The 25847-nt window shown below is 35.4% G+C and overlaps 1 protein-coding gene across 1 annotated transcript in view; it reads right to left on the bottom strand.

Annotated features, from left to right (window-relative positions):
- Neto2 (neuropilin (NRP) and tolloid (TLL)-like 2) overlaps positions 1-25847 on the bottom strand; it is a 70524-nt gene that overhangs the window by 17669 nt on the left and 27008 nt on the right. Inside the window, exons 5-10 of the mRNA XM_005401465.2 lie at positions 19508-19564; positions 16629-16769; positions 15730-15978; positions 10503-10526; positions 10271-10398; positions 4124-4352 (exon numbers count right to left, since the gene is read on the bottom strand). Of these exons, the coding sequence (XP_005401522.1) occupies positions 4124-4352; positions 10271-10398; positions 10503-10526; positions 15730-15978; positions 16629-16769; positions 19508-19564 (828 nt within the window). The remainder of the gene's footprint in view (positions 1-4123; positions 4353-10270; positions 10399-10502; positions 10527-15729; positions 15979-16628; positions 16770-19507; positions 19565-25847) is intronic.

Raw genomic sequence — 25847 nt, 5'->3', positions numbered from 1 at the left:
CTGAAAGAAATTAAAGACAACAATTAAATGGGAAGACAACCTGTGTTCATGGATTGGAAATCTTACCATAGTTAATACAGTTCATATGTGAACTGTATTACTCAAAATGATTTTACAGATTTAAAGTGATCCCTACTCAAAATTCAATGGAGTTTTTTTTTTTTTTTTTTTTTTTAACTGAAATAGAAGATCCCATCACAAAATTCATGGAATCTCAAGAGGACTTGAATAAGCAAATCAATCTTGAAAGAGAAAAGAGGTGGAGTAAGTCACACTTCCTGCTTTCAAAGTAGGCTTGGTCAGCAGATTTTCGGTAAGAGTGCCAAGACCATTCAATGGGGCCAGGTCAGTTCTCTGAACAAATGGTCCTGGCAAAACTGTATCTACAAGAAAAAGAATGATGCTGACCCTTCCCTTATATCACAAACAGAAATTAACTCCAAATAGCTCAAAGACCTAAATTTAAGAGCTAAAATTGTAAAGCTCTCAAAAGAAAACACATGGGACAAAAAGCTTCCCAACTCTGGCTTTGGAAGTGATTTCTTGCACATTACACCAAACACATAGGTAATAAAGGAAACAAACGAGTTTGCCAAAATGAAACTTTATGCTGTGTCAAAGGACTACTGAGAGAGCGAAAAGCCAACCTACAGACTGGGAAAAAAAATCAGCTAGTCATGTATTTCATAAGTGACCGATATCTAACATATATGAAGAACTCATACAACTTCAAAAACAAGTGGGTGAAGGACTTGAATAGACATGTCTCCAAAGAATTTATAATAATGGCTAATTAGTCCACGAACAGATGTTCAACATGACTAACCTTAGGCAAATCAAGAGAAAAATGAGACATACTTTACATACACTAGAATGGTTACTATAAAAATTTTGTAAAAACCCACGCATTGGCAGGGATAAGGAAAAACCAAAATCCTCGAGGCACTGCTGGTGGGAATGTACAAGGTGCAACCACTGTGGAGAAGTTTGTTGATGCCTCAAAAATTTAAACAGATTTTCCATGTGCTCCAGCGATTCCTATGATCCAGGAAAGAACTCAAAGGAAGAACTCAGAAACTTGTATGCCAATGTTCGTAGTAATGTTATTCACAATATCCAAAAGGCAAAAGCAATGCAAGTGTTTATCAATGAATATAAGCCAATAGGTACATATACTATCATAGAAAAGTATTCAGCCTTGAAAGGATTGAAATTCTCATACATACTACAACATGGATGAAGCCTGAAAATCTTTATGCTAAGTGAAATAAATCAAGATATATAAATATAGTATGACTCCACTATGTGAGTTACTTATGGAGACAGTAAGTAGAATAGGGATTACTGTTCTACTCTCTGTTGGGAGAGTGGGGAGAGGGGAATGGAGAATTGCTTAATGGGTGGAGTTTCAGTATGGGATAACAAAACCTCTCTGGAAATGGATAATCATTACTGTACAGTAATATGAATGTATTTAATGCCACTTAAGTGGGTGAGGATAAATCTCAAGTTATATATATTTTATAATTTTAAAATAGCTACAACCCTTTTGCAAGGGTATTTAGAAATACCTAACTAAACAATATATGCCTTACATTTTGACTAGAGAATCTCATACATACATTATTTACGATAGCATTGTCTGTACTTGGAAGAATATTGGGAATACATATCCAAGTACATACAACGTTCTACTCTGTAGCTATAAAAAAAAGGGCAAGAGCTACAAACTAAAATGAAACTACTTCTAGGATACACTGTTAAAAAGCAAAGTGTAGAAGAGCATAATGATGTTCCTTTCATGAAATAAAAAATTGGAAAATAAAATACACATGTATTTGTTCATTTGTGCAAAACAATAAAATGCCAAGAATGAGAGAATAGGCTTGAACCAGCAGAGAGGAGAGGGCAATGATATTTTTCCAGTATTTCTCTCTGCACAGTATTTCTCTTTGCTGGGAATAAATAACGGTCTTGTTCCAAGTACCCTAGATTTAAAGTAAATAGGATGTGGCAGGAAACACAAAATAAAATATAAACAGTCACAAATGTATAATAACTGTATAATACTGTAACAAAAATGCCCCCCAGCCAGCATACTTCAGTCTGCTAGTTGCCCAGGTAACAGTTCTTATTCCAGTTCTGGTTGCTTCTGTCTCCTTGAAACGGCTGGTCACGGTGATGCACACTGTATAAACCAATCCACACTGACAAGCTGTTCTGCCTCTGTACTACCTGCGTGCTTATCCCAGGTTCCTACCACCAAGATCGGCGCCTGATATTCTGGGAACAATCACGATCAGTGCCCACTGACAGACATAAATCTGCCTTAAAGTCTTGGGTGTGGTTTTGGTGTTTCTGCTTGCTATTGCAATGTAACCACAAAGAAAGGAGTGAGGCAAAGAATCTAAGTAACAAGTGTATCATGACAATAAGGCTAATAACAAAGAGAATATAAATAAAATAGTCTGCTAGAAAATTTCCCATGGATGTAAGGGCTGGCAATTGGACAAAGCCTAGGACTGGACAAATATGTGTATATTAGGGTTGAACAAATACAATGCAATTGTGTATTTTGGATAGAGTCAGGTTTCTTATGTTAAGATGAAGGGCTCTTTGGAAATAAGACTGGTTCTAGGGCTAGGGCAGGGAACCACAGCCGTGCCTGGTTCACCCAGTGCTGCTTGAGAGTAAGGAATTAAAAAAGTAATAATTAGGCACACTGAAAGGATACAGAAGGCAAACTAAGCAGCTTCCCATGGCCAAAGCTTGGGCTTTAAGCAACGAAACAGTGTTAGTATTCTAGAACTATTATCCAATAATAGAATAAACAACTACTCATGGCCTCATATTGATAAAATAACTGAATAAGCAAATGAGGGGAAAAATAGCTCTTTTGATTTCAGCAGAATTCTAATTAATGTACACAGAAGTTAGGATGGTAACTAAAATCACCATTAGGCTAAAGCAAAGGTAACAACTTGGGTGTTACAGATATGAATCATCAATGGATACTAGAAACAGTGAGACAAAAGATATAGTCTTAGACTTATTAAACAGAAAGAAAAAGAAAGCTTTTTTATACTGGAGGAAAAGGGCAGACAGCACCTCAATGAAATGACAGAAGGTCATACTACTAGCAATAAGACAAATCAGTACGGTGTGCCCCTACTTCACTGGCATGACGCAGAGAGAAAGGCACAGTGTAATTTTTGAGCTATTCTTGATGAAACACATATCCTCAAATGAGTACATGAGAGAACATTGGACAGACTGGCAGACATTCTACTACATCACTGGTGAGTACTCTTCACATGTGTCAAGATCACGAAGACCCAGGAAGACAGCAGCTGTCACAGATGGAGGAGACTAAGGATCTTTGACATATGAATGCAACGTGGGAAACTGGGTCATGAGAAGGCATGAATGGCAAAGCTAGTGACACATGCACAAGGTCTGTAGATTAGTTAATAATCTTGTCTCAATGTGAATTTTCATTTTTGTTTTGTAAGTTTTTTTTTTTGGTAAGATGTTAATGTTAGGGAAAAATAGCTTACCTGAGTAAAGGTCGTACGGGAATTGTGTACTATTGCACAACTTTCTGTAAGTTTAAGGTTTTTTTTTTTAAGTTCAAAAAAGGAAATAACATATCCAAATCTTTGGTGTCCATAGTTTTGTGGATTGATAATTACTTATAACGCTGAATACTATTTTTTTTTGTTGTTGTTGTTTTTGTTTTCTTTCTGGTACCGGGAATAGAACTCACGACCTTGCACTTGCCAGGCTGGCGCTTTGCCACTGAGCTAAATTGCCAGCCCCCACTGAATACTATTATTCATCATTTTATTTTACAATTAGAAAATCTTGAGAGAAAATATGAAATCTGCACTTTCTGCAATCCCCTTCCTAATTTGTTTATACCGTAGAGTGATGCTGTGTTGCAATTTATATGTTAACATGGTTTTTTCACCCATGGCAGTTTGTTGAGAACAGGGACCAACGGTTATTCATTTCTACATGCTGTGACCTGGCCTTCCTGTCACAAGTAAATGTTCAAGGAGCATACAGTGAATGAGTACAACGTATATACAAGATCTCAGCGCTACAGCAATTATGTACTTACGCTCCACAAAGGAAGTGAAGAGCATTCTAAACCTGCTAAGCCGACTGCCTTCATCCGCCCACATTCGTATCACTCCAACTCCTGTTTTGAGCATTACGTCATTGGCCACAGTGCTGCAAAACTTGGCTTTCAGATTTTCAATAGCACTGCTTCCATCATAGACAGCAACGAAGTTCCTCTTACATTCATTTGAGTGCTCCATTTGATAATCTAGAAATCTCAAGTAGATCTGTAAAATTAAAACAAAAATTAACACTGCTTTAAAAACCCTTTTGTTCTGCTTCTCAATGTTCATAGTCAACATGTCAGACTGAATTACAATAGCCGAGAGAAAAACAACAGATAAAAGTTTGATGCCCGAGTAGTTTAAAGATCTAAGACTAATGGTCTGTTTCTTTCACTGTCTTAATAATGGAACCAAGCATTAAGGAATGTAAACTTTTAATTCTGTCTACAAAGAAGAGAAACTTTCAAACTTTACAAATTGTCCTCTTAAAAACAATCTTATGGTACTGAAGAATCATTCGTAATTTTATTATTTTAATAATCTTAGTTCATTTTAGTTTTCTTATATATTTTAAAATCAGAGTTTACAAGATATGTAACACACATGATACGTAGCTCCTGCTTTTGCTGTAACACATCAGAAATGTTACACTCTTTAGAACAACTCATCCCCACAACATCCTCTCACTTACCCATTTTTCTATTTGTTGCACACTTAAATTGTTTTAAGATTCACCCCTTAACTTTTTCTACATTTTCAGACAAAGGAAGCACCATTAGCATCTTCTGCATTCAAAATTTATAGGCAGTTTGCTAATTAAAATACATTTAGTTCACTCATTCAAAGATATCCTTTACTTTCGTACACTGTGGGTTCAGAAACAATTTAAGCACTAACCTATACAAGAACCCACTAATAAAACAGGTATTGTTTGCACCATGTGAGAAACTCAGGAACTTGTCCAGGATTCTTCTGGGTCAGGGTCTGAACCCAGGTGGGCCTGACTCTATGAAGTATTTTTCACTCCACGGGTTCTCTTACACGTGCCCCTGTGCACATGTTCTGTTTTTGGGTCCAGTTTTGGGTCTCTACAACTAAAATTTTACTAAGTAAAAAATAAAACTTTCCACTGAATTGCCACTGAAGACATCTAGTAGGTACTCACTTTCTAGCTGTTACTTTTGATGGAAAGGGCTTAGCAAAACAAAACATCTCTCTCTAAAATACCTTGATGGCATAAAGCTAAAAGGAATCAAAAATATAGCTCCAACTCTGACCAACTAACTTTAAGTTATTTGAACTGAGCAGTTTGCCATTTCTACAAACATGGTAGGAAATAGGTAATGAAACAGACTTTCCCTTTCAAATGGTACAAAATCTTTGTGCATGTATTCTAACCTTTAGGCAGCATGTTTTTGTAAGTGTGTCACTGCTTCTCATTAATTTCTGCATTATGTATGTAGCCGAAACCCTCTGCTCATGGTTCTATGGTGACAATATATCTTTCTCCCAGTGAGACTGTAAGGTCTTCCAGTGAGAGACTCTTTCGCTAAATCTTACCCAGTATAATTACTGCTCACAGTAGGTAATAAGTAACTAGATTTGTACAACTATCCATCGGTAGAACTAAATATTCGTAGAAGAATCAGGATGTTTGAAGTTATTTATTTTCTGTTTTTAATACAAAGAAACATGGTGATGTACAAGCCTACAGTAAACCCTCTTCAAAGGCAGTTTTATTATAGGCAGTTTTATTATAGATCAAGAGTTACAGGTAAGTCATGACCATATAACATTTCTGTTATGAATACAACTGAATATTCTAGTTGTTTAGTTTAACCAACTGTTGGAAAATATTCTTAGCAATATGAATGGGGACAAAATGTGGAAGGGCACAAGGCACTCTTACTCCAGATGGCATGAAGGCATCTCCTATTAAATGCCCTTGGCCTCTTATCCTGCACCTATGTCCCAAACAGGGAAGTGGAAAGTTACTGGGATCAAGGGGAGAGTATGGTCTCCCTCCCTGGACAAATATGTACAAACAGGAATCTGGGTACCTCTCCTTGGAGGGGAATGGTCTAGTCTTGACTTGAGGTGAAACCAGCAGGCAGGGCCTCAGCAAGACACTTGACAGTCTCACCAAGCTGATTTCCCTCATCTAGCCTTAGCTTACTGTAAAAGGGACTACTCTGAATCTTCCTATGCTGACAGTTTTTACAAGGGATTTAGATACTTTTCCAAATTGGTTCAAAACTCTATTAGGGAAGAGGGCTGTTATTTATTTGGAATCTCAGAAAGTCACAACAAAAGTGAAATGAAATCCTAGAAATCTACTCCCATTATGGAAAGGCCACTGATGAAAATGGAGTAAAACAGTGGTGTATATTTATAAGTGTATTTTACTTAATTACCTCCTTCTGTGTGCTTATGTAAGTACTTTGCACATTTTCCTCGAATATCATCCATTAAATAGTTTATCTCATCTTAGGTGTGCAAGTGTTATGGTGGCCTTTTTTTCTCTAAATGTCTTTGCTCATTTAGCACTGGGGCTGGGAACGTAGTTCAGTGACAAAGCACTTGCCCAGAATGCATGAGGCCTTGGGTCTGATCCCCAGCACTGCAAAACCAATCTACCTACCCACCCACCCAAAAAACCTACCACCACCACCATACCACAATACTGGGCTGTGTTTGTATTCTTAAATTTAGGGCTCTGGCACCTTCCACAGAGAAAACTTTATTTTCTACCAAACATTTTATAATTTTACATTTTTGTTTATGATGTTTTAATTTTTATATATTAGATATGGGTGAAGGTTCTTTTAAAATTTTCCAATGTGAGTATCGAACTGTTCCATTGCTGTCTGTTGAAGACTATCCTTTCTCCCCTGAGCTGCCTTTTATCTGTTAAAACAAACTTAACCACAGTGTACAAGTCTCATCTATTGGCTCTTTTTTCTCTTCCACTGATCTATGTCTGTTCTCCTGTCAGTACTACTGTCATTACTGAAGATTTATAGTAAATACTGAAATCAAGTGATCAATCTTCCACCTTTATTCTTTTTCAAAAATTATTTTGGGTTTTATAACTCCTTGCCTACCCATTAGGTTTTAAATTAGCTTCATAATATTAAAAAAATGTCATTGGGATTTTTTTTTTTGAGACAGGATCTTGCTATGTAGTTCAGGCTAGCTTTGAACTCACTTTGTAGCCCAGGCTGGCCTCGAACTCATGGCGATCCTCCCGCCTCAGCCTCCTGTATGTTGAAATAAACTTACTTATTTGTTCCAGGAGCATTTTTAGATAAATTTCTTGAGACTTTTAAAATATAAACAGTCATTTCACATAAAAAGGTTTTATTTTTTCCTTTCTAATGCGTATATCTTTTTGGTCTGTACTGCACATTTTATTAAATGGTTTTTTATGTACCTGATTCCATTGATCCTCACAACGTTGTGAGGTAAGCAAGGAAACATCAGTTACAGATAATGAAACTATAAGGATAATATAAATTTACCTCTAAGTAATGAAGTTAAACTTCAGAGGTTAAGTGACTTTCTCAGGTAGCCAGTAAGAGGCAGAGGCAGAATAAGAACTGCTGGCTTTTAGGCTGAGGTTATTTTCTCTAAACCACAGAGCTTCTGAGAGTATAATTTTATATATGACACATATTTTCTATAAAAATAATTATATAACTTAATTATTTATAAATTATATAAAATGTATATAAACATAATGTGATAGATTAAGAACTGGGTATACTGTAAGGCTACAGGAGCAAATTTAAGGAATTCCCCATGGCCAACTCTTGGGCCAGAAATATTTTAGTATTGCCCTCATTCTTGAATCACAGGTTAGGTAAGGAAATGTAGGTTACCAGTCTCTATTTTGGTCAGTGATCTGAACACAGTATCCTATTGTCTTTGGGCTTCTATTCTCCCACTGATAGTTCTGACACTAATCTTCTTTTGGAGGGGTGCTGGGGGGTTAAACCCAAGGCATTTGGACTGAGGTACATCCCAGCCCTTTAAAAAAATTTCTTTTTAGGCAGGGTCTCATTAAGTCATTAAATTGTCTAGGTTGGCTCAAAATTTTTGGGGGGAGCTTGTGGGGGGACAACAATAGAGTTTTACTTAAGGAATTTCACATGTAATTCCCTCAGTACTCATCAAGGTGACCTTAATGAGGCTCTCCAAGATAGCTGTTTTAAAAAGAACTGATGCTTAACCCAGTCATCCTATCTGCCCTGCCACAATTCCTTTATTTCCACTTGAATTATGTATAATGACAGCTTCAGAATTCCTTAGATCCAAACTTCTTCCAGGAATTACTTGGGCTTAAACTTTTGATCCTCCTACCTCAACCTCCCAGAATGCTGGGATTATGGTTGTGTGCCACCACGTCAGACTTCCTCAGATCTTTTAACAACTGTATGTTTTATAGATCTATTTTATTGTTTAAAAAACATACTTGATCATTTTCTTTCTCATCTTTTTGTTTCTTACAGGATACTTAATATAGTTAAGTTCTTATAGGCCTAAGAAACTTCTTCCTGTTGGTCTGCTTACCTGATAGGTGAGTTGTGAGGACAGACAGTTTCTAATTTGGGATTCTAAGGTTTTCAGTGGTGATTTATCAGTGCCAAACCTGAAACCTCATGGTCACTTTGGATTTACTTTGGCTAGGTGCCTCAAACGTTTTATGAGACTATTACCATTTTGTTAATTTTTGAGCTTAGTGGTTCCTGGATTGAACATGAAATATACAGTCATATCCCAAACCCAAAAGCAAGTTCCTAGGTAAATACAACACTAGGGGAAATCCCAGCTCTCTTCCACCCCCTTCTAGGAAATAAACCCAGAAAAAACATGTGTCCTTGTCAGTGACACATGCTGGTGTAATATTTTTCCTGATTTACCCATTCATGTCAATCATTTGTTTGATGGTTCCAGCTTTATTTAAGGAAGTCTCATGAGCCCTAGCTTTTTCCTGTTTTCCCTCAGTGTGGGTATCCAAGCTTCTGGTATGTTTACACCTGGGCAGGAATAGGTTATTGAAATTAGTCTGGAGCATTTGAACATTGGTTTCAGTTTATTGCTTTAAACCTTTCTTCATTTGTAGTACACAAGAATTACCTACTTTTCTGGAGCTTGCATATGCTTTTAAAAGGCTACCTGTTAAATTTTACCCAGTGTTTCCAAGTGCTTGTTAACTAGGTGGGTTTTCTGACCTATAGTCTTACTACAACCCTAAACCTGATTTTCATGCTTCCTTCAAGGTAGATTCTCTCAGTCTTCTCTTTTCTTCACACACATATGTGGGGTGATCAAAAAGTACAATGAACGCTTAAATAATCCTCCTCAAAATATTCCTTTACTTCAAACATGCACATCCTACTGTTTCTGGCAATGTGTCTTTTACTGCACTAAGTTTTTAAAAATTTAAACATTCACTGTATCTGTGAATCAGCTCTTGTATATACTAAAACTAATTCTAACTGTTGCTATTCCTAGAAGTATAAAGTAAAAGCAAAAATAGTTAGCAACCAATCTCAATGTGTCAGAATAACTTAAAAATGTTTCTCTATAGTACTTTTTAATAAAAGCTCTACATGGTCAGTGACTCTACATGCTAAACAGTAAGGACACAGAAGTAGGCTCAACATATTTACATTTTTTGAAACCACTGTAAATAGAATTGTTCCCCTGATGTCTTTCTCTGCTAATTCATTGTTGTATATAGAAAACTATTGAGTTTTAAATGCTGATTTTGTATCCTGTCAACATGTTTATGTTTTGCACTGTTATGACCAACTCTATGACTTTTAAGAAGACAACCTGGATTTTAAGGAGCCCTTTTTATTTGTTAGGGTGTCACTAAGTTGCTCTGGCTGACCCTGAACTCATGATCCTACTGTCTCTGCTTCCACCAAGTAGCTGGGATTATGGGAACATTCCACTGTGCCTGGATAATTTTTAAGCTATAATATCAATTTATATAGTCAATAACAATTAGTCAATATCAATTTATATAGTCAATATCAATTTATATAGTCAATTAACAATTGGGATTATCAATTAAATTAACAAGCCATGTCATATTACGTTCTTTGAAAAGACTCAATACACAGCAATACCTTAGCTTTTGGAGTAGCTTTAATTGTCCAAATGCAATCCACTGCTTGGCCAGGTTTCGTTTTTTCTTCTTGTTCTACCTGACTAGAACGCACTATTCCATCAGCTCCTGACAGCTCAAACTGGCAATCTAGAAAGAATAAATGAATGATGTTCAAAGGAAAATAAAACTGATCAAAAATACCATGGGGAAAAAGAGGTAATATACTAAACCTGGGATAGGATTTAAAATACCTCCTAGGTAAGTAAAGTCTGGATCTGTAACAGAAAAAGAAGACAGTCATTGGGACAGATATCTTAAGGCTTAACATTTTAGGATTTGTTACAGCTTCCTTTCAAAGCAATGTAAAAGAAGCTTTTATTGATATAGCCTACATATCACTAGTCAATTACGAACTTGCTTATAGAATCATTTATATAATGATAATGTTTATACTTTAAAATATCATAACTTATGCTATCAACTATCAGAAGTAGTAGCTAGTCCACTAACAGATGAACAGATAAGCTGGGTGTAGTGGTGCACGCCTGTAATCCCAGCACTTGGGAGGCTGATGCAGGAGGACTGCCATGAATTTGAGGCCAGTCTGTGTTACATAGTGAGTTCAAGACCAGCCTGAACTACACAGTGAGACTCTGTCTCAAAAAAGCATTAAAAAAAAGATGAACAGATAAATAAAATGTGGGCTATGCAATATAGTAGAATATCACTCAGCTTTAAAAAGAAGTGAAATTCCCTTTTGTTGAATCCTATAAAAATTTGTCTTTTAAAGTTTTTGTTTAAACCTTGAAATTATAATGTTTAAGTTAAATAAATCAGACACCTAAGTTTAAATATGCATGGTTTCTTTTATATAAGAAACCCAAAGTATAGATAAATAAAGTAACAGAAAATAAAAAACCAGGAGAAAGATCTTTTGTAAATGGGAAAGGGATCAAGAAATAAGAGGGGAAGTAAAAATAATTAAGATGTCTCATATACACGTACCAACTACTCACAAAGTATGTAATTATGTGAAACATATACAAATAAAAATTTTTCTTTTTTCTTTTTTTTTTGTTTAAGTGGATAGATGTAAAACAATGTGAATGTACTTGTTACTACTGAATTACATTCTTAAAAGTGGTTAGAAGGTAAATCTTATGTGACACATATTTTACTACAATAAAAATAATTTTTTAAAAATTACAAACATAGGTATCTTTAAAAATGTTTTTGAAAGTTGAGAAAGAACCTGAATATACAAAACTGCCAGAATGAAAAAACTGCTGGGCAGTCTCAAATGCCTCAGAATCCTTTGTCTGGAAAACTTATTTCACAGTTTATTGTATGTAACAGTATGCTCCACTCTTGTTAAAACCGCCTTTAATTCTACATATTTTATAAAGTTATCAAGTTACAAATTGGGAAAATGGAAATAAATTACTAACTTAATTTAGCATATATTTCAGAGACTTTTTTTTTGAGATAGTGTCTTGCTTATGTAGTTCAGGTTGGCCTTGAACCCACAGTGATCCTATCGCCTCTTCCTCTTTTGAGTGCTAGGATTACAGGTGTGGGCCACCATGCCTGACAGAGACTATCCTTTTTAAATTTAAACTTTTAGCAAAGAAATGTCAAAAAGTGGCACAGGAGGTGGCGGGGGGTCATATCAGCTATCTGGAAAATTAATCAGATTTTTTTCATACATAGGTAAGAATTTTAAGACATTATTATTGCATTAATAAAATTTCCATAATTATCCCAAGTACTAACTTTTTCACCATCAATCGGTTTTTCTCTAGATTGCTATTCTCTAGGGAAATTTTATAAACATGACTTTAAGTAACAGCAGATACAGCTATACTTTAGTTAATTATGTATACCTATTTAACACAAAGTGTTTTTCTTTCATTTAGTAATCACTCTGCAGAATCTACTGTACATTTACAAAGGCAACTTAGAGTAGAAAAAGTTGCCTAGAGAACTGGAATCTAGTCTTGAGTATGCTGCTGTGTAAGATAATCATCTCTTACTTTGCTTCTTCACCTATAAAACAGGGTATCACATATTCCTAACACTACCATTAATAGCATAAAATTAAATATAATGTATAAACTCTGAAGCAGTATCAAGTATAAATAAAAGGTGAAAGTCTAGAAAGCCTAAGCATTTTATAATGTCCCTATTTTAACTATGCAAACAACTGTCATATAAAGTTTCTCTCATGACCTATACAACTAAGAGTTTGAAAAGGACCTACTTTTGCTCAAAGTAGGTATCTTTGAGGTTAGCTGATTTAAAACAATTACTTTAAAACATCACTCAAACAGGAGCATTGTTTCTGTTGTCTTTTTCTTTTCAGCAGTCTAAACTTACCTATAAAGATTTAACTTGTGTAAGATTTTGTAATAATGTCTTTAGGACACAAAAAATATCAATTCAGTTGATTTATTTAATAAAAATCAAATAACTGACCAATTTAACGACATTAGTTATTTTATTTTTGGTTTTTTTGAAACAGGGTCTCCTGGCCTTGAACTTGTTTATGTAGCCCAGGCTGGCCTCCAACTTGCAGCAATCCTCCTGGCTCGGCCTCTTAAGTGCTGGGATTACAAGTGTGCATCACCAGGCTTAGCAATTTATTTTAATATACACTGCTGGTTCTCAAATGTCTGTGAATTAGTTCATAGGAAGAATATCCTGCGCTATTACATAGCTGTTTTTCTTTTCCTTGCCATTGGGAAAAAAGGTTACTAGCTACTTCTCTTTAGTTGTGATAAATGGCAACAAAAAGTGCCATGTGAATCATTTTTAAGCATACAGGTCAGTGGCTTTCAAAATGCTGCACAACCATCACCACTATTTCCAGCACTTAAAAAGAAATCCCAGACTGAAAGTCACTAATTCCTCACTCTCCCCTCCTCTATCTGACCCAGTAACTACTGTTCTGCTTTAGTTTCTGTGAATTTAACACCTTATATAAGTGGACTCATGTAATATTTGCCCTTTCATTTTCTAGCAATTTTACTGAGAATATCTCAAGTTCACCCATGGTGTAAAATGTAACAGCATTTACTCAAATCAGTTAATTTATATCCTCACAAAAACCTGCATAGATGTTTATAGCTGCCTTACTTGTAATTGCTAAAACCTGGAAGCAACTACGATATCCTTCAACAGAACAGAAAAACAAACTGTGGTACGTACAGATGATGGAATGTTATTCAGTGCTTAAAAAATGAACTGTCAAGTCACAAAAAGACAGGGAAGGCCAGGATGAGTGTCATCATTATGTACTGCAAACATGTACTAATAAAAATAATTAAAAAAAAGAAGATGAAGAACATGAAGGAAGCTTAAATGTATATATGGGTAAGTCAAGTGAGCCTGCAAAGGCTGCATACTGTATGATTCCCATTTCACCTGGTACCCTGGAAAGGGTAGTGACACTACGTACAAGCAAAGACACCAGTGGCTGCCAAGAGTTCAGGCAGAGGGACTGAGGGATGAAGAGGATGAGCAAGGGAAATTTAGGGCAATGGAGCTCCTTTAGAAGTTCTGTATAATGGTGGACATGTCATTAAGCATTTGTCAAAATTCACAGAACATACAGCATCAAGAGTGAACTCTCATATAAACCATGGTCTACAGGTATTAATGATGTGTCATTCCTATCTGGTCCACGGATTTTGACAAATGTACTATTTCTGTGCACATTTATGGCAGGGGAAGAGGCATATGATTACTTTCTGCTCTATTTTGCTGTGAACCTACAATTGCTCTAAAAAATAACATCTCTATCAGACAAATTTTACTTTTTGAAAATGTCCTAGCATTTAGCAGACAAATATTGGCACAAATTTTATTTAAAAGTATTACAATTATCCAGTTATATTAACTATACAAATTAATGAGTTTCACTGTGACATATCCCTGCATGTATGTACTGAACCCACCCTCCCCACTATTTTCTTTCCCCCTCCCTAAAGGAGCAAAACTACAATTTCCTTAATGTTTACTGATAGCAATAAAAAGTTACTTGTATTTTTCAAGCAGAAAAAACAGGTAATAAAAGTATATGTAAAAACTACACAGAAAAATACCCGAAGAGATGCATACTAGATTGCTAACACTGATTTTATACATAGGGTAGTGGATTATGAATATAATATTTTTATTTGGGTATGACTTAAAATTTTTTCAATTAATAAATTTCTTATAAGCAAAGTAAATAAAAGCATAAAAGATTATACAGTTGTTACAGTAAATTTTTTTTCTTAAGACAGGGTCTTGCTATGTAGTTCAGGCTAGCTTTGAACTCACTACTGTATGTAGCCCAAGCTGGCCTTGAACTCACAGGGATCCTCCTGTCTCAGCCTCCTGAGTACTGCGATTATAGACATGTACCACCACGCTGGCAAGTTTTTTTTTTTTATCCTGTTAAGTTTGTAAGCTTTGGAGGGATAGCTATGCTTTATACTGGCTAGGGTTTTATAGTTCTCAGAGATTCTCAGGGTTCTACCTCTCAAAGGTAAGGTAAATCAGTGTAGTAGGCAGGTAGCATGGTAGTAATGTAGTAGGCTGAACAATTACCCACTGACTTGTGAATATTACCTTAGGTCTGAATATTACCTGGCAAACCTTTTAGAGCTTTCAAGGATAATGAACTGCCCACCGCAGCACATAGGTCTGCCATAGGTTTGCGCCTACTGCTTAGATGGTTAAAAAAAGATTCAATAACACGTCAGAAGGGAAAAGATGACCCTGTTAAGGATTTGAGATGAGGAAAGGATATGAAGATTGAAGCCAGGACTGGAGCAATATGAAACTAGAAGAGACAGCAGATTCCCCTCTAGGGCCCTAAGAGCGAGTGAGAAACCATGAGAAAATATGTTTCTGTTGCTTTAAGTCACCACATTTATGGTAATTACATCATGTCCCTCTTAGAAACAAGTACAGTATAACAGTATAACCATTTTACCAAAAGAGCAGCTATTACCCTTGTCCCAATGGCAAATCTCAGTTACAACTCTGATTCAGTGTTACAGCTATTAGGTGGCTGAGAAAGGATTCAAATCCAGACCTTCTACCGCCAGATACAGAGCAGTATTTGTTCAACTGCTCACTATTTTCATTCAAATTAGTAGTTAACTCAATCAGCCCAATGAAATAAACCTGCCAGAGTAATTCTTGGGGGTATTGAGAACAATAGACATTTATTCTGATGTTGTTGGCCTGATGTGGTGTAAGACATTTTTTTTAAAACTGAGAAAATATGGTATCATATGATAGGCTCAAAATTTAAATGATACAGTTCTATTCCAATTTTTATTTGCTCATACACTGATTTACTTTTGATCTTAATAATTTCTTTAATGTCTTGATTTGATTAACTTTGCCAAATTTGTCCTTTCTAACCCTGAGATTCTTAAATCAGACTGAGATGGGCAACCACCGAAAAGATAGCATATTCTTTACCTGGAATAAATGAGTATTTTGCACGAAATCCCAGTCCTTCAAGTTCTTCATCAGAACTAAACTTAATCCACATGAATCTCCCTGTTGACCTAATTAATGGAGGGCTTTTCATGCCACAGTAGCGATCTATAAGAGGAGAAAAACCAAATGGCCCATCTCGAACTTCCAAGTGATCAAACCGACATTCAAATGATGGTTCTATGTAATAATGTTCATCAAAGGTCAACTCTATCCTTTGACGTGGAGCAGCTGTAAAGCAAAAGGAAGCAAATCAGGACAGTAAGAATACAAAATACGCCAATATATTGACACAAATGATTAAATTAAAACTATTGCTCTGTTAATGCTCCATAGGCGAGGATTGTAATGGGAATTATTCATCATATATGTTGCATTTTACATTAATAATAATGCTACTCTGTAGAAGAGAGCATTATTCTACTCTGTAGAAGTAGGATAATCTTCCTTTGGCATAAATTGTTCATTAAATGTACTTGACTAAAACTGAAGTGTTGAAAAGCTAATGCTTATTGATTTGATGAGATACAATGTACCACGATACACAGAACGATAAATAGAACAAATGAAAGGAGCTCACTAAAGTACACAGAAATTTGCATAAAGCCTAGTAAGAAATGCCAGTATGTTTAAGTCTTTATCAGAAGTTTTTCATATATATGATACACTTAATTGAATGTTATTTTAGGAGATTCAAAACTCCATTGTTTCAACTATCACTGTTAATGTAGTTAATATTTATAAATGCTTGTCATTAGTAGAATTTAATTCAAATATGTTTAAATTATTTTCAAACTGCTTTAACCAGAATTTTACAAATGTAGTTAGTTTTATAATAAAGTAAAAATTCACCCAATAAAAGAAAAAAAGTGGTCAAATACCTTCCAAAATGTAGATACACTCCTTGTTTGGTGGATATGAATCAGGATAATTTGGTGAAGCAAAATGACCTCCATTACTAGTTCGAACCCAAATGCCACACTGAGTTGCAGGAATGTGCTTGATTCCGATATTTTGTCCATCTAGGGAAACAGAACAGCATTTAAAACATAATTACTGCAAAAGAGAATAGCATTTTTCTCTTTCCCCTGCAAATAATCGCCCTTTCAACCACACACACACATACACACACACACACACAATTTGTAAGAACCAAACGCCAAAATTAGCACTACAAATTGAGTACATCAGAAGTAAAAACAAAACAACAACAAAAAACAATCTGTAAAATGCACTTGCTGGAAAAACTTGCTGCTAGACAGTAAGATGGCCATACAAGGGAACTGGGAAATAAAATGCTCATATTTTACAAGGGCAAAAATGTGGGAGAATCTGCTAAATCAGCAGAATTTAATGATGTTATGTTCTAATATAAAAAAGTAAAAGGGCCGGCTGTGGTGGCACACGCCTGTAATCACAGCACTAGGGATGCTGAGGCAAGAATATCATCATGAGTTGGAGGCCAGCCTGGGCTACACAGTGAGTTCAAGGCCAGCCTGAATGGCATAGTGAAATCCTGTTTCAAAAAGACAAAAAAAAAAAAAAAAAAAAGATCTGTAGCGTTATTATGGTATCTTTATATCTAGTTTAACACAAAAGTCAAATAAAATTAAAGATTACAGAAAGGTTTTACAGATTATAGTTAAACATACATTTAGCTCTGATCTTTCGTCAACTCCACTTAAACAAGAGTGGAATTTTTTAAAGGTATCAACCCATAAATACACAGAGGTAGATCTAATAACATCTAGCACTACTAGAAGTATAATGAGGGGTTGTATGTAAAACTGGCCTTTTAAAAACCTGAATCTGAAAAACAAAAATAAAAACATTAATCTAGTGAAAAGCCTGTTTATAGTCAATTTGGTTTCATACTCCTTCCCCTTCTCCATCAGTCTTAGGCAGCTACTGCTCTATCACCACGTCAGAATACTGGAGATCATTTCTTCGGAGAAAGTGAAACAGGGCTTACTGGACTAGGAGCGGCCCGCTGCAGCTGAGTGTGAAAACACCAACCGGAAAACAGAGATTACTAAATGACTAAATGATACGCTCAAGCTTCTCCCGCTGAATTTGCCAAAGGCCTCTTGGTGAGTGTATCTAAACAGGAAATGGAAAGGTGCTTTTCTGGGGGTCTTTCTGCCTAAGGAAGGCTCAACAAAGCACACCTAGGGGGTCCTAGTGTCAGGCGATTTGACAGTGGGGCCACTAGTTCTTATTTAGACCTGCAGACAACTGACTAGCAGCTTTTAGTGTCCCTCTTAAGACAGGAGCAGACATTTAAGAAAGCCTGTAATATGCAAAATGCACCCAAACAAAAAAAACAAAGCAACTCTAAGGAAACAAAGACCATGTGTAAAAACTGTTTAAAAATAAAAGAGTAACAGTACATTCTAGATTTTTCATTTATCTTACAGAAAAATGATATACATAAAATTAAGATACTCTTTTAAAAAAGCCTATTCCAAAAATAAAAGAGTGCTTCTACAAAGTAGGAGAAATTAAAAAATTAACGGTTAGAGCAGAGATCAGGTCCTGGGCCAATCTGACTTACTGCCTGTGCTTGTACAAAAGTTTTACTAGGATATTTGTACACTGTCTATGGCTACTTTCACACCAGAGCAGACAAGCTGAGAGGCCGTTCCAGAGAGTGTGGCCTGCAATGATGTAAATACTTATTATTTGATGCTTTACAGAGAAACTTTCCTAAATTTCATTTAGAGGATAAACTTGAAAAAGCCTTCTAGAACATGAAGCAAAATGAGAGGTAGGAAATAGAAAAGATAAAAACTGGCTATAATCAAATAGTAAGAATCTCTGAAAATGCAGAACAGAGAAAGTGGAAAGGGAATTAAAAAAATTTTGGGGGGGGGTACCAGGAATTGAACTCAGGACCTTACACTTGCCAAGCAAGGTACTGTGCCACTGAGGTATATTCCCAGCCTGGGAATTTAAAAAATTAGAACAAAACAAATTCCTAAATTTAAAGATAAAATTCATAAAAAGACTGATGTGTGGCTTTCTAGTGATTTAATAGAATTGTGATATAATTATACTGAGAATAGTGCAAATGCAAAGAGAACATCTGTATATGAATGGGGTGGATAGTAGGTGTGTGAAAGAACTAAATTCTCATCTTCCATGGCCAGAAATCAGAATCTAATATTTAAAACTGAGAGTCAAGAAATAGCAGTATAGCATGTTATTCAAAGATAGGAAAGGCAGTATTAAAAGAATCAACAAAAATGGCATCAGTTTTTCCTTATTATTTACTACACATGTATTCATAACTTTGATGAAAATAATGTAATAAAATCTAGTATGAAACTCTAGCTCCAAAACCACATTTGTTAATCTTTTTTTTGTAAATCAGGACAATTAGAATAAGACCAAAGGGCTTTGAATAACATACCAATAGAAATGCTTCATTTCTTTACATAGGAAAAGGGCTTTTAAAAATGTTTTCTTGTGATAGAGCATGAATTTCATTTAACTTTTGGACATAATCCACAGTGTTGCTAGGAGTTACCTGTAATGCCAATTTTTAAAAAAATTATAGATCAAGATTTATGTTGACAATTTACTCAGGGTACCTGCAGCTAAGCCCAGTTATGCTGAGGCTGACAGGCTGATATAAAAGCCTCTGGTCACTGAACATCCCAGAGGGATTGTAGATATAGTATTCAAAAGTTGCAATCCTCTCAAATAAGCTATCCCACTGTCCTGACCACATAGGAAGTCAACACAGTAAGTACTTTACCTTGGGTCTTTTGGGCCACAGCGATCCCTTCCACTACAAGTATTGTTATTAACAACACTAGAAAAACAAAAACAAAAACAAAAAAAGTTAAGAAATAATCTGTACAACATTTTAGTCCTGAAGGAAAATCAGACCATAATGAAACATCAGCTAAAATTACTATTTTTTACTAGCATTCACTCTCGAGACTTTTAAGAGTTAAATGTTACATTCTGACATTATTTGACCCTTAAGAGAATCCAAGATGAGATCTAATCGATTCTGTATTCATATATACAAGTACTAGTACACGGCATTTAAAGTGTTTTTAATCTGATATACTTTTAAAAAACACACTTTTCTGTCTTGCGAACACAAGCATTCCTCTGTTTATTGTGGTCTACCTCAGAATATACACGCATCTGGCCAGCACAGCAACGTGCTGTATCAGTGAGTGCCAACTTGTGAGGGCATTCAGGCAGAGGTAAGGAGCTGTGGTCTCCCAGAAGTCAAGTGAAACTTGTACAGTGTTGCACTGCCATGCTATGTGTGTGTTACAAATGCTATCTATACCTGTACACCTAAACTTTTTTCACCCTAGATGAACACTGCTGTGATCCAGCCATAAACATTCTGATTTTTTTGTACGTGTTCTAGTGAGATAAATTTTTTTTTTACTTTTATGAACAGTATACTCTTTGTTCCAGTGAAAACTATACTACCAGCCTGCCATAAAATACTGTGAGAACTGGAGTTACATTCATTCAGTCAGTAAGCACTTCTAGAGTATTTAAAGAACAGGCACTGAGAATACTTTTGTGGAGAGAGAGGAAGCAAGATAGCTGAGCATGAGCTTTCGGAGACAGATTCAGCTGTTTTCAAAGTTTTGCCTTGTGCTATCTGTGAGGCCTTTTCAGCTAGGTTTACTTAGTACAGCATCCCAACTGTGTAAGTGTAGCACCAACTTTATTGGTTGTGAAGATTAAATGAAAAGATATGCGTGCTATCTTGTACTGTATATACCAGGTAATCTACTAAATGTATGAATCAGGACAAACTAGCATCTAAAAGGATTCCACCTGTCAGAGGCAATCTACAATACAAGTGGAAAGGGGATTTAAGAGAAGGAATAAGGAACATGGGAAACTCAGAATAGGGGACCATTCTTCCTGCTGGGAGTAAAGGAGACCAGAGTGAGGAAAACTACAGAAAAAAGAAGGCATATTCTAGTTGGACCTTACAGGAGAGGAAAAAGGAATAGCCTAACACAGGGTGGGGCATGAGCACTAATCCACGGATTTTAGGGAACTCTGAGTAATACATCATGTGGAATACCATGTGGAAGGGAATGGTAGGATAACAGGTTAGAGACTGTGAAGTCTTGAAGCAATGCTGAAGGGTCTGGCCTTGTGATTATAACAAGGAACTTTGCAGGTTTTTAAATTAGAGAGTGATACAATATCTGAGTGTCAGATCAACAGTCCTGATGGTTGTGTGGAGTTTAAGCTTTTCAAGAAAAGAGGTAAGATCATTTAGGAAGTACAAAGGATGTGTTGAAGCAGAGCAGTGATAGAAAGGGAAGGAAGTGAGATGAAAGACGTGATGCAGATGTAAGCAATTGTAATTAGAAACTCGTATTAGGAGTGAGGGAAATAAAGGTGCTGAAGAATTTGCTAAGTGAACATTAGTGATGCCACTGTCTATTTAACAGCATGCACTGAGTATCTGCTAGCCGAAATTATCAATATACAAAGACACAGTCCTTGACACTTACTTTGCATTTTAGAATCTAAGTATTTAACCTCTTCCTCTTTGCTTTCTTATACCTTCTGCTCTTCAGCTCTCTCCTCTCAATACCCTGAGCTTCCCGCTCCCCTTTCTTTGGTTGCTGGCAGTGTCTGAAGACACCACATTATACAGGAACATTCTTTCCTCCAAACTCTACACACTGGAGTTAGAGGAATGGAGTTTTGAAACTTTTTAAAAACAGATGATTTATGATAAAAAAGAAATCCCAAGCTAATTTATTGATAACTCAGCAAATAATAGTAAATTTGTATCAGTTTATCTTGTTACTATCTCCCAAGGTATATTGTTCAGATGATAAACTAGTCACAATTCTGTGCTCAGTATTTTAACTTTCTGAATCACAGGCATAATTATTTACCAGTTTTAATATTTATAATTCCGTTTTTAAAGTAAGTAACCACAAAGTCAGCAGACAGGATAAGAAATCAATAAACAGAAATCATGAAAGCATCTAACAAAAAGATGAACAGTGCCAGAAAAATTAAAATATAAAGTAAGTCTTTAAAAATAACTAATTTATAAAATTTGAACACAATACAAGGTAGAAAATACAGCTGCAGCTGGGAATGGTAGCATATGCCTGTAATTCCAGCACTTGGGAGGCTGAGGCAAGAGGATCACTGTGAGATTGAGGCCAGTCTGGGCTACATAGCGAGACTCTGTCTCAAACAAATAGCAACAACAAAGAAACAAACAGCAACAACAACAACAAAATGGAAATAAAGTTGCAAGATCAAATAAATCTGTCACATTCTTTTCTATATAAAAGTCTGTTCACAATTTCCCCCAAAATAATTCACAATTCAATTAACCAAGTGAGCTGTGTCAGCAAACTACAAAAACAACATATATGGCAAATCTGCCCAGCAATTTGGGGTAGAAATATTTGTTGATACAGTTTTTGGTGATACAGTGGTGACTATTAATTATTCTAATTCTACACAGATCTAAACACAGTGCTCTGACTTGTGTAGTAAGATCTTTGTACATTACTTGAGTTATAGTCAAACTGATACTGGAACAAATTCTATTACTGCTAAGTAGTGGAATTACTTAGTACATGAAACAGTTCCGTGAACTTTGTTTAGTCTTTAGTCCCAACCTCTGTGCCACTGTACTCTCTTCCTTTTACCACAAGGACTGATTTCTCAACTCCAATAAATACTTTACAGCTTAAATGCAAAGATAATGATTCAAACAAGTACTTAATATACTAAATTCTTTGAGACAGAAATCCTTATCAAATTAAAAATTCTAGACTTCATACCTGAATACCATTTGATCACGCAGATAACTGCCTGTGATTTGATGCTTTTACTTCTGGTTCTGGAGTTTAATGGAGATTGTATTAAGCTGTGTACAGATCTGAGTTAGTCACTTACATCACAAAGACAAGTGCTAATCAAGGTGTTAAAACAGAAACCCTATTCACTTTATTCCACTGCTTTTTATCCTAGATCACTGTCCTTGTAGCTCTGAGGAAAGAATCTTGTCCAGGCTTCTGTTTTGTTTTTTTTTTAATACTAGGGATTGAATCCAAGGGCTTCACACTGAGCTACCTCCCCCGTGTTTTTCATTTTTTTTATTAGCACATATTTGCAATACATAATGATCACAGTCCTTGTGGGGAGTTGGTAGATGGACATAACACCTTTTAATCCGTTTTCACCCCCTTCCCCTCCTCTCCTTCCTCCTACCTCCATCCCTTGGTTACTTTCCCATGTGCAAAGAAAATGTGTCTTCTTACTTCCTATTATCTATCTTTAATTGTGCTCTTTATTTATAATTGAGGTTATTCATATAAGAGAAACCATGTGATATTTAAGTTTGTGTGTCTGATTTATTTCACTTATCGTTATGGTCTCAAGATGCATCCCTTTTCCTATGAACAACTCAGACTTATCCTTCTTTATGGCCAAGTAGACTCTATGATGCATAAACACCACGTTTTTTTTATTCATTCATCTTGTTGATCAGCACATACGTGGCTTCCAAGATTCAGCTATTATGGATTGTGTTGCTATAAGACATAAATATGCATGTATCATCATAATATGATGTCTTTAACTCTTTCATGAAGACATGTACCTACAAGGTCCAGCCTTCAAAGGCACTTTTTCTGCAGTAAAACTCAAGTCACATTTCTTCTTTTCACCGTTACTGAATAGTGCTATCTCTGGCCAATGTAATAAACATACCAAAAACAACAAAACTATTACCTATAATATTACTTTAAAACTCCAGAATTACTTGGAAAGATATTATACCTATTAAGGAAAAAGACAAATAATTAAGTAAATGAATAAATAAAAGGAAATAAGTGAATAAAAAAAGAAATAAATGAATAAGTAACATGTTTCTGGATAGTTAAGTAACTTACTTTCCAGTAAGTCATGCATTTAATGATGTTTTAATCAGAGTTACGGGGTTTTCTGGGCTTAATAAAATGTGTTTTGTGCTCCTCTTAATGACTTTTAGTATTAGCCAAGGAAACAGAAGTAACAAAATAAATAAAAATAAAACAAAAATAGTACATATTTATTGCAAACCTACACTAATTAAAAACATGGCAATAGCATGGGGAAAAGCAGATGCTCTGTAACACATAGCATCCACTATGTAATAGGTAGTAAGTCAGCTCTAGGGACAATGAACCAGTAGTTAGGTCCTTAGTCTCTAGCACCTCCTATGATAAGGAAATGGAACAAAAGTAAATGTAAAAATTCTCAGTGAAAAGATGGAATAAATGGCTCTGGGAAAATATGTTAATTATCTGGAAAAAGTACTTCACACTATTTCCTTCATGCTAAATACAAACAAAACAAGTGCCAGATTTCGTAGGGGTGAGGGGGTGAGTTATGTATGTATTTTTGAGCGAAGAGCACTTTCAGTTACTAAATAAACATTTTAAAATTTACATTTTATTAATATGTATAATAAACACTTATTTTACATATATAAATAGCTAGATAAAAAAGATTACACTGTCAGAAATACAAAAACACAAAACCAAACAACATTGCCTTACTAACAGTAACAGATTCTAGTAAGAACAAAAATTTACTAGCAAAACTTTACGACAAAAAAGGATACTTTATTTCCTTTTTCTTAAAGAGAAAAAACAACAAAAATGCTAAAAAATTGTAAAACAAGATAACAGAGAGTGACAATCATTAGTACATTGTGTACTGTTACCTTCAAAGTAGTTGCTCAGATTATAAGATATAGGCATGAAAAACTGACCAAACTATCTATCAATCTATCTTACATATTTCTTTTCTCATCCTTCTTTTCTCCTTTCCCCCATTCTAGTTTGTCTTTTCTTTTGTACAGTTTCTTCCCATTTCACAGTATCTATTGTATATTTTGGATTTTTTTTTTTTTTTTGATACTGGGAATTGACTCAGGACCTTGCACTTGCCAGGCAGGCACCTGTGCCACTGAGCTATATCCCTGGCCTTATATTTTGGATCTTATTTACTCTTTCAGCTTCTTACATTAGGGAGACAATATGATGTTTATACATGAAAGACTGATTCATTTCACTTATGAGTATGGTCTCAAGTTGCATCCATTTACCTGCAAAAGTCCCAAGTTTATCCTTTGGTATATCTCGGTAGTACTCCATTGTATAAAAATACCACTTTTTTTTTTTTTACCCATTCCTCTGTTGATGGGCATTAGGGTTGTTTCTAAGACTTAGCTGTTACAAATTGTGCTATATAACCATTGGTGCACATATATTGCAATGGTATGATGTTTTTAATTTTTCTGGGGAATAGCTGGGTGGAATTGGACCTCTACTGTAGTTTTTTGAGGAAGATCCACACTGATTTCCAGAGTGGTTGCACCAGTCTATACTCCCACCAACAGTGGAGAAGGGTTCCTTTATTGCCACAGCCCTGCCAGTATTTGTTACTAGTTGACTTCATGATGACAGCACTTTTTTATGGTGTGATGGAATCTCAGTGTTGTTTTAATTGGCATTTCTTGAATGACCAATGATGTTGAACACTTTTTCATATATTTATCTGCTATTTGTGTTTCTTCATCTGAGAAATATGTACTCACCTCAGATACCCATTTTTGGATTGGGTCTCTGAATTTAGAGCGGGGTCTGATCTTTTTCAGTTCTTTACATGTGTTACATAGAAATCCTTTGTCTGAGGGACAAATTGGCTAAAAACTTTTCTCCCCACTGTGGGTTGTCTTTTCACTCTGTTGATTTCTTCTGATGTGTAAAAACTTTTTAATAAGATGAGATCTCAGCTGTTGATTCTCTGAAGTACTTCCCATGCAGTTTGGGTTTTGTTTATGAACTCTCTGTCTACACCTATGTCTTCAAGATTTCTACCTACTTTCTCTTCTAGTAGATTTAGTGTTTTAATTTTTACATCTTTAATCCATTTTTATTTTAGCTTAGTTTACAGTGATTGACATCAGTCTAATATTAATCTTTAGCATGTAGTGAGCCAGTTTTTCCAGCACCATTAAAGAGGCTATCTTTCTTCTAGTGAACATGTTTGTCTCCTTTGTCAAAGATAAGGTGGCT

Source organism: Chinchilla lanigera, unplaced genomic scaffold (assembly GCF_000276665.1).
Source record: "Chinchilla lanigera isolate Chin_1 unplaced genomic scaffold, ChiLan1.0 scaffold00073, whole genome shotgun sequence".
Classification (NCBI taxonomy): domain Eukaryota; kingdom Metazoa; phylum Chordata; class Mammalia; order Rodentia; family Chinchillidae; genus Chinchilla; species Chinchilla lanigera.
The sequence above is the reverse complement of the archived record's forward strand: the minus strand, read 5'-3'. Positions and strand labels throughout refer to the sequence as shown.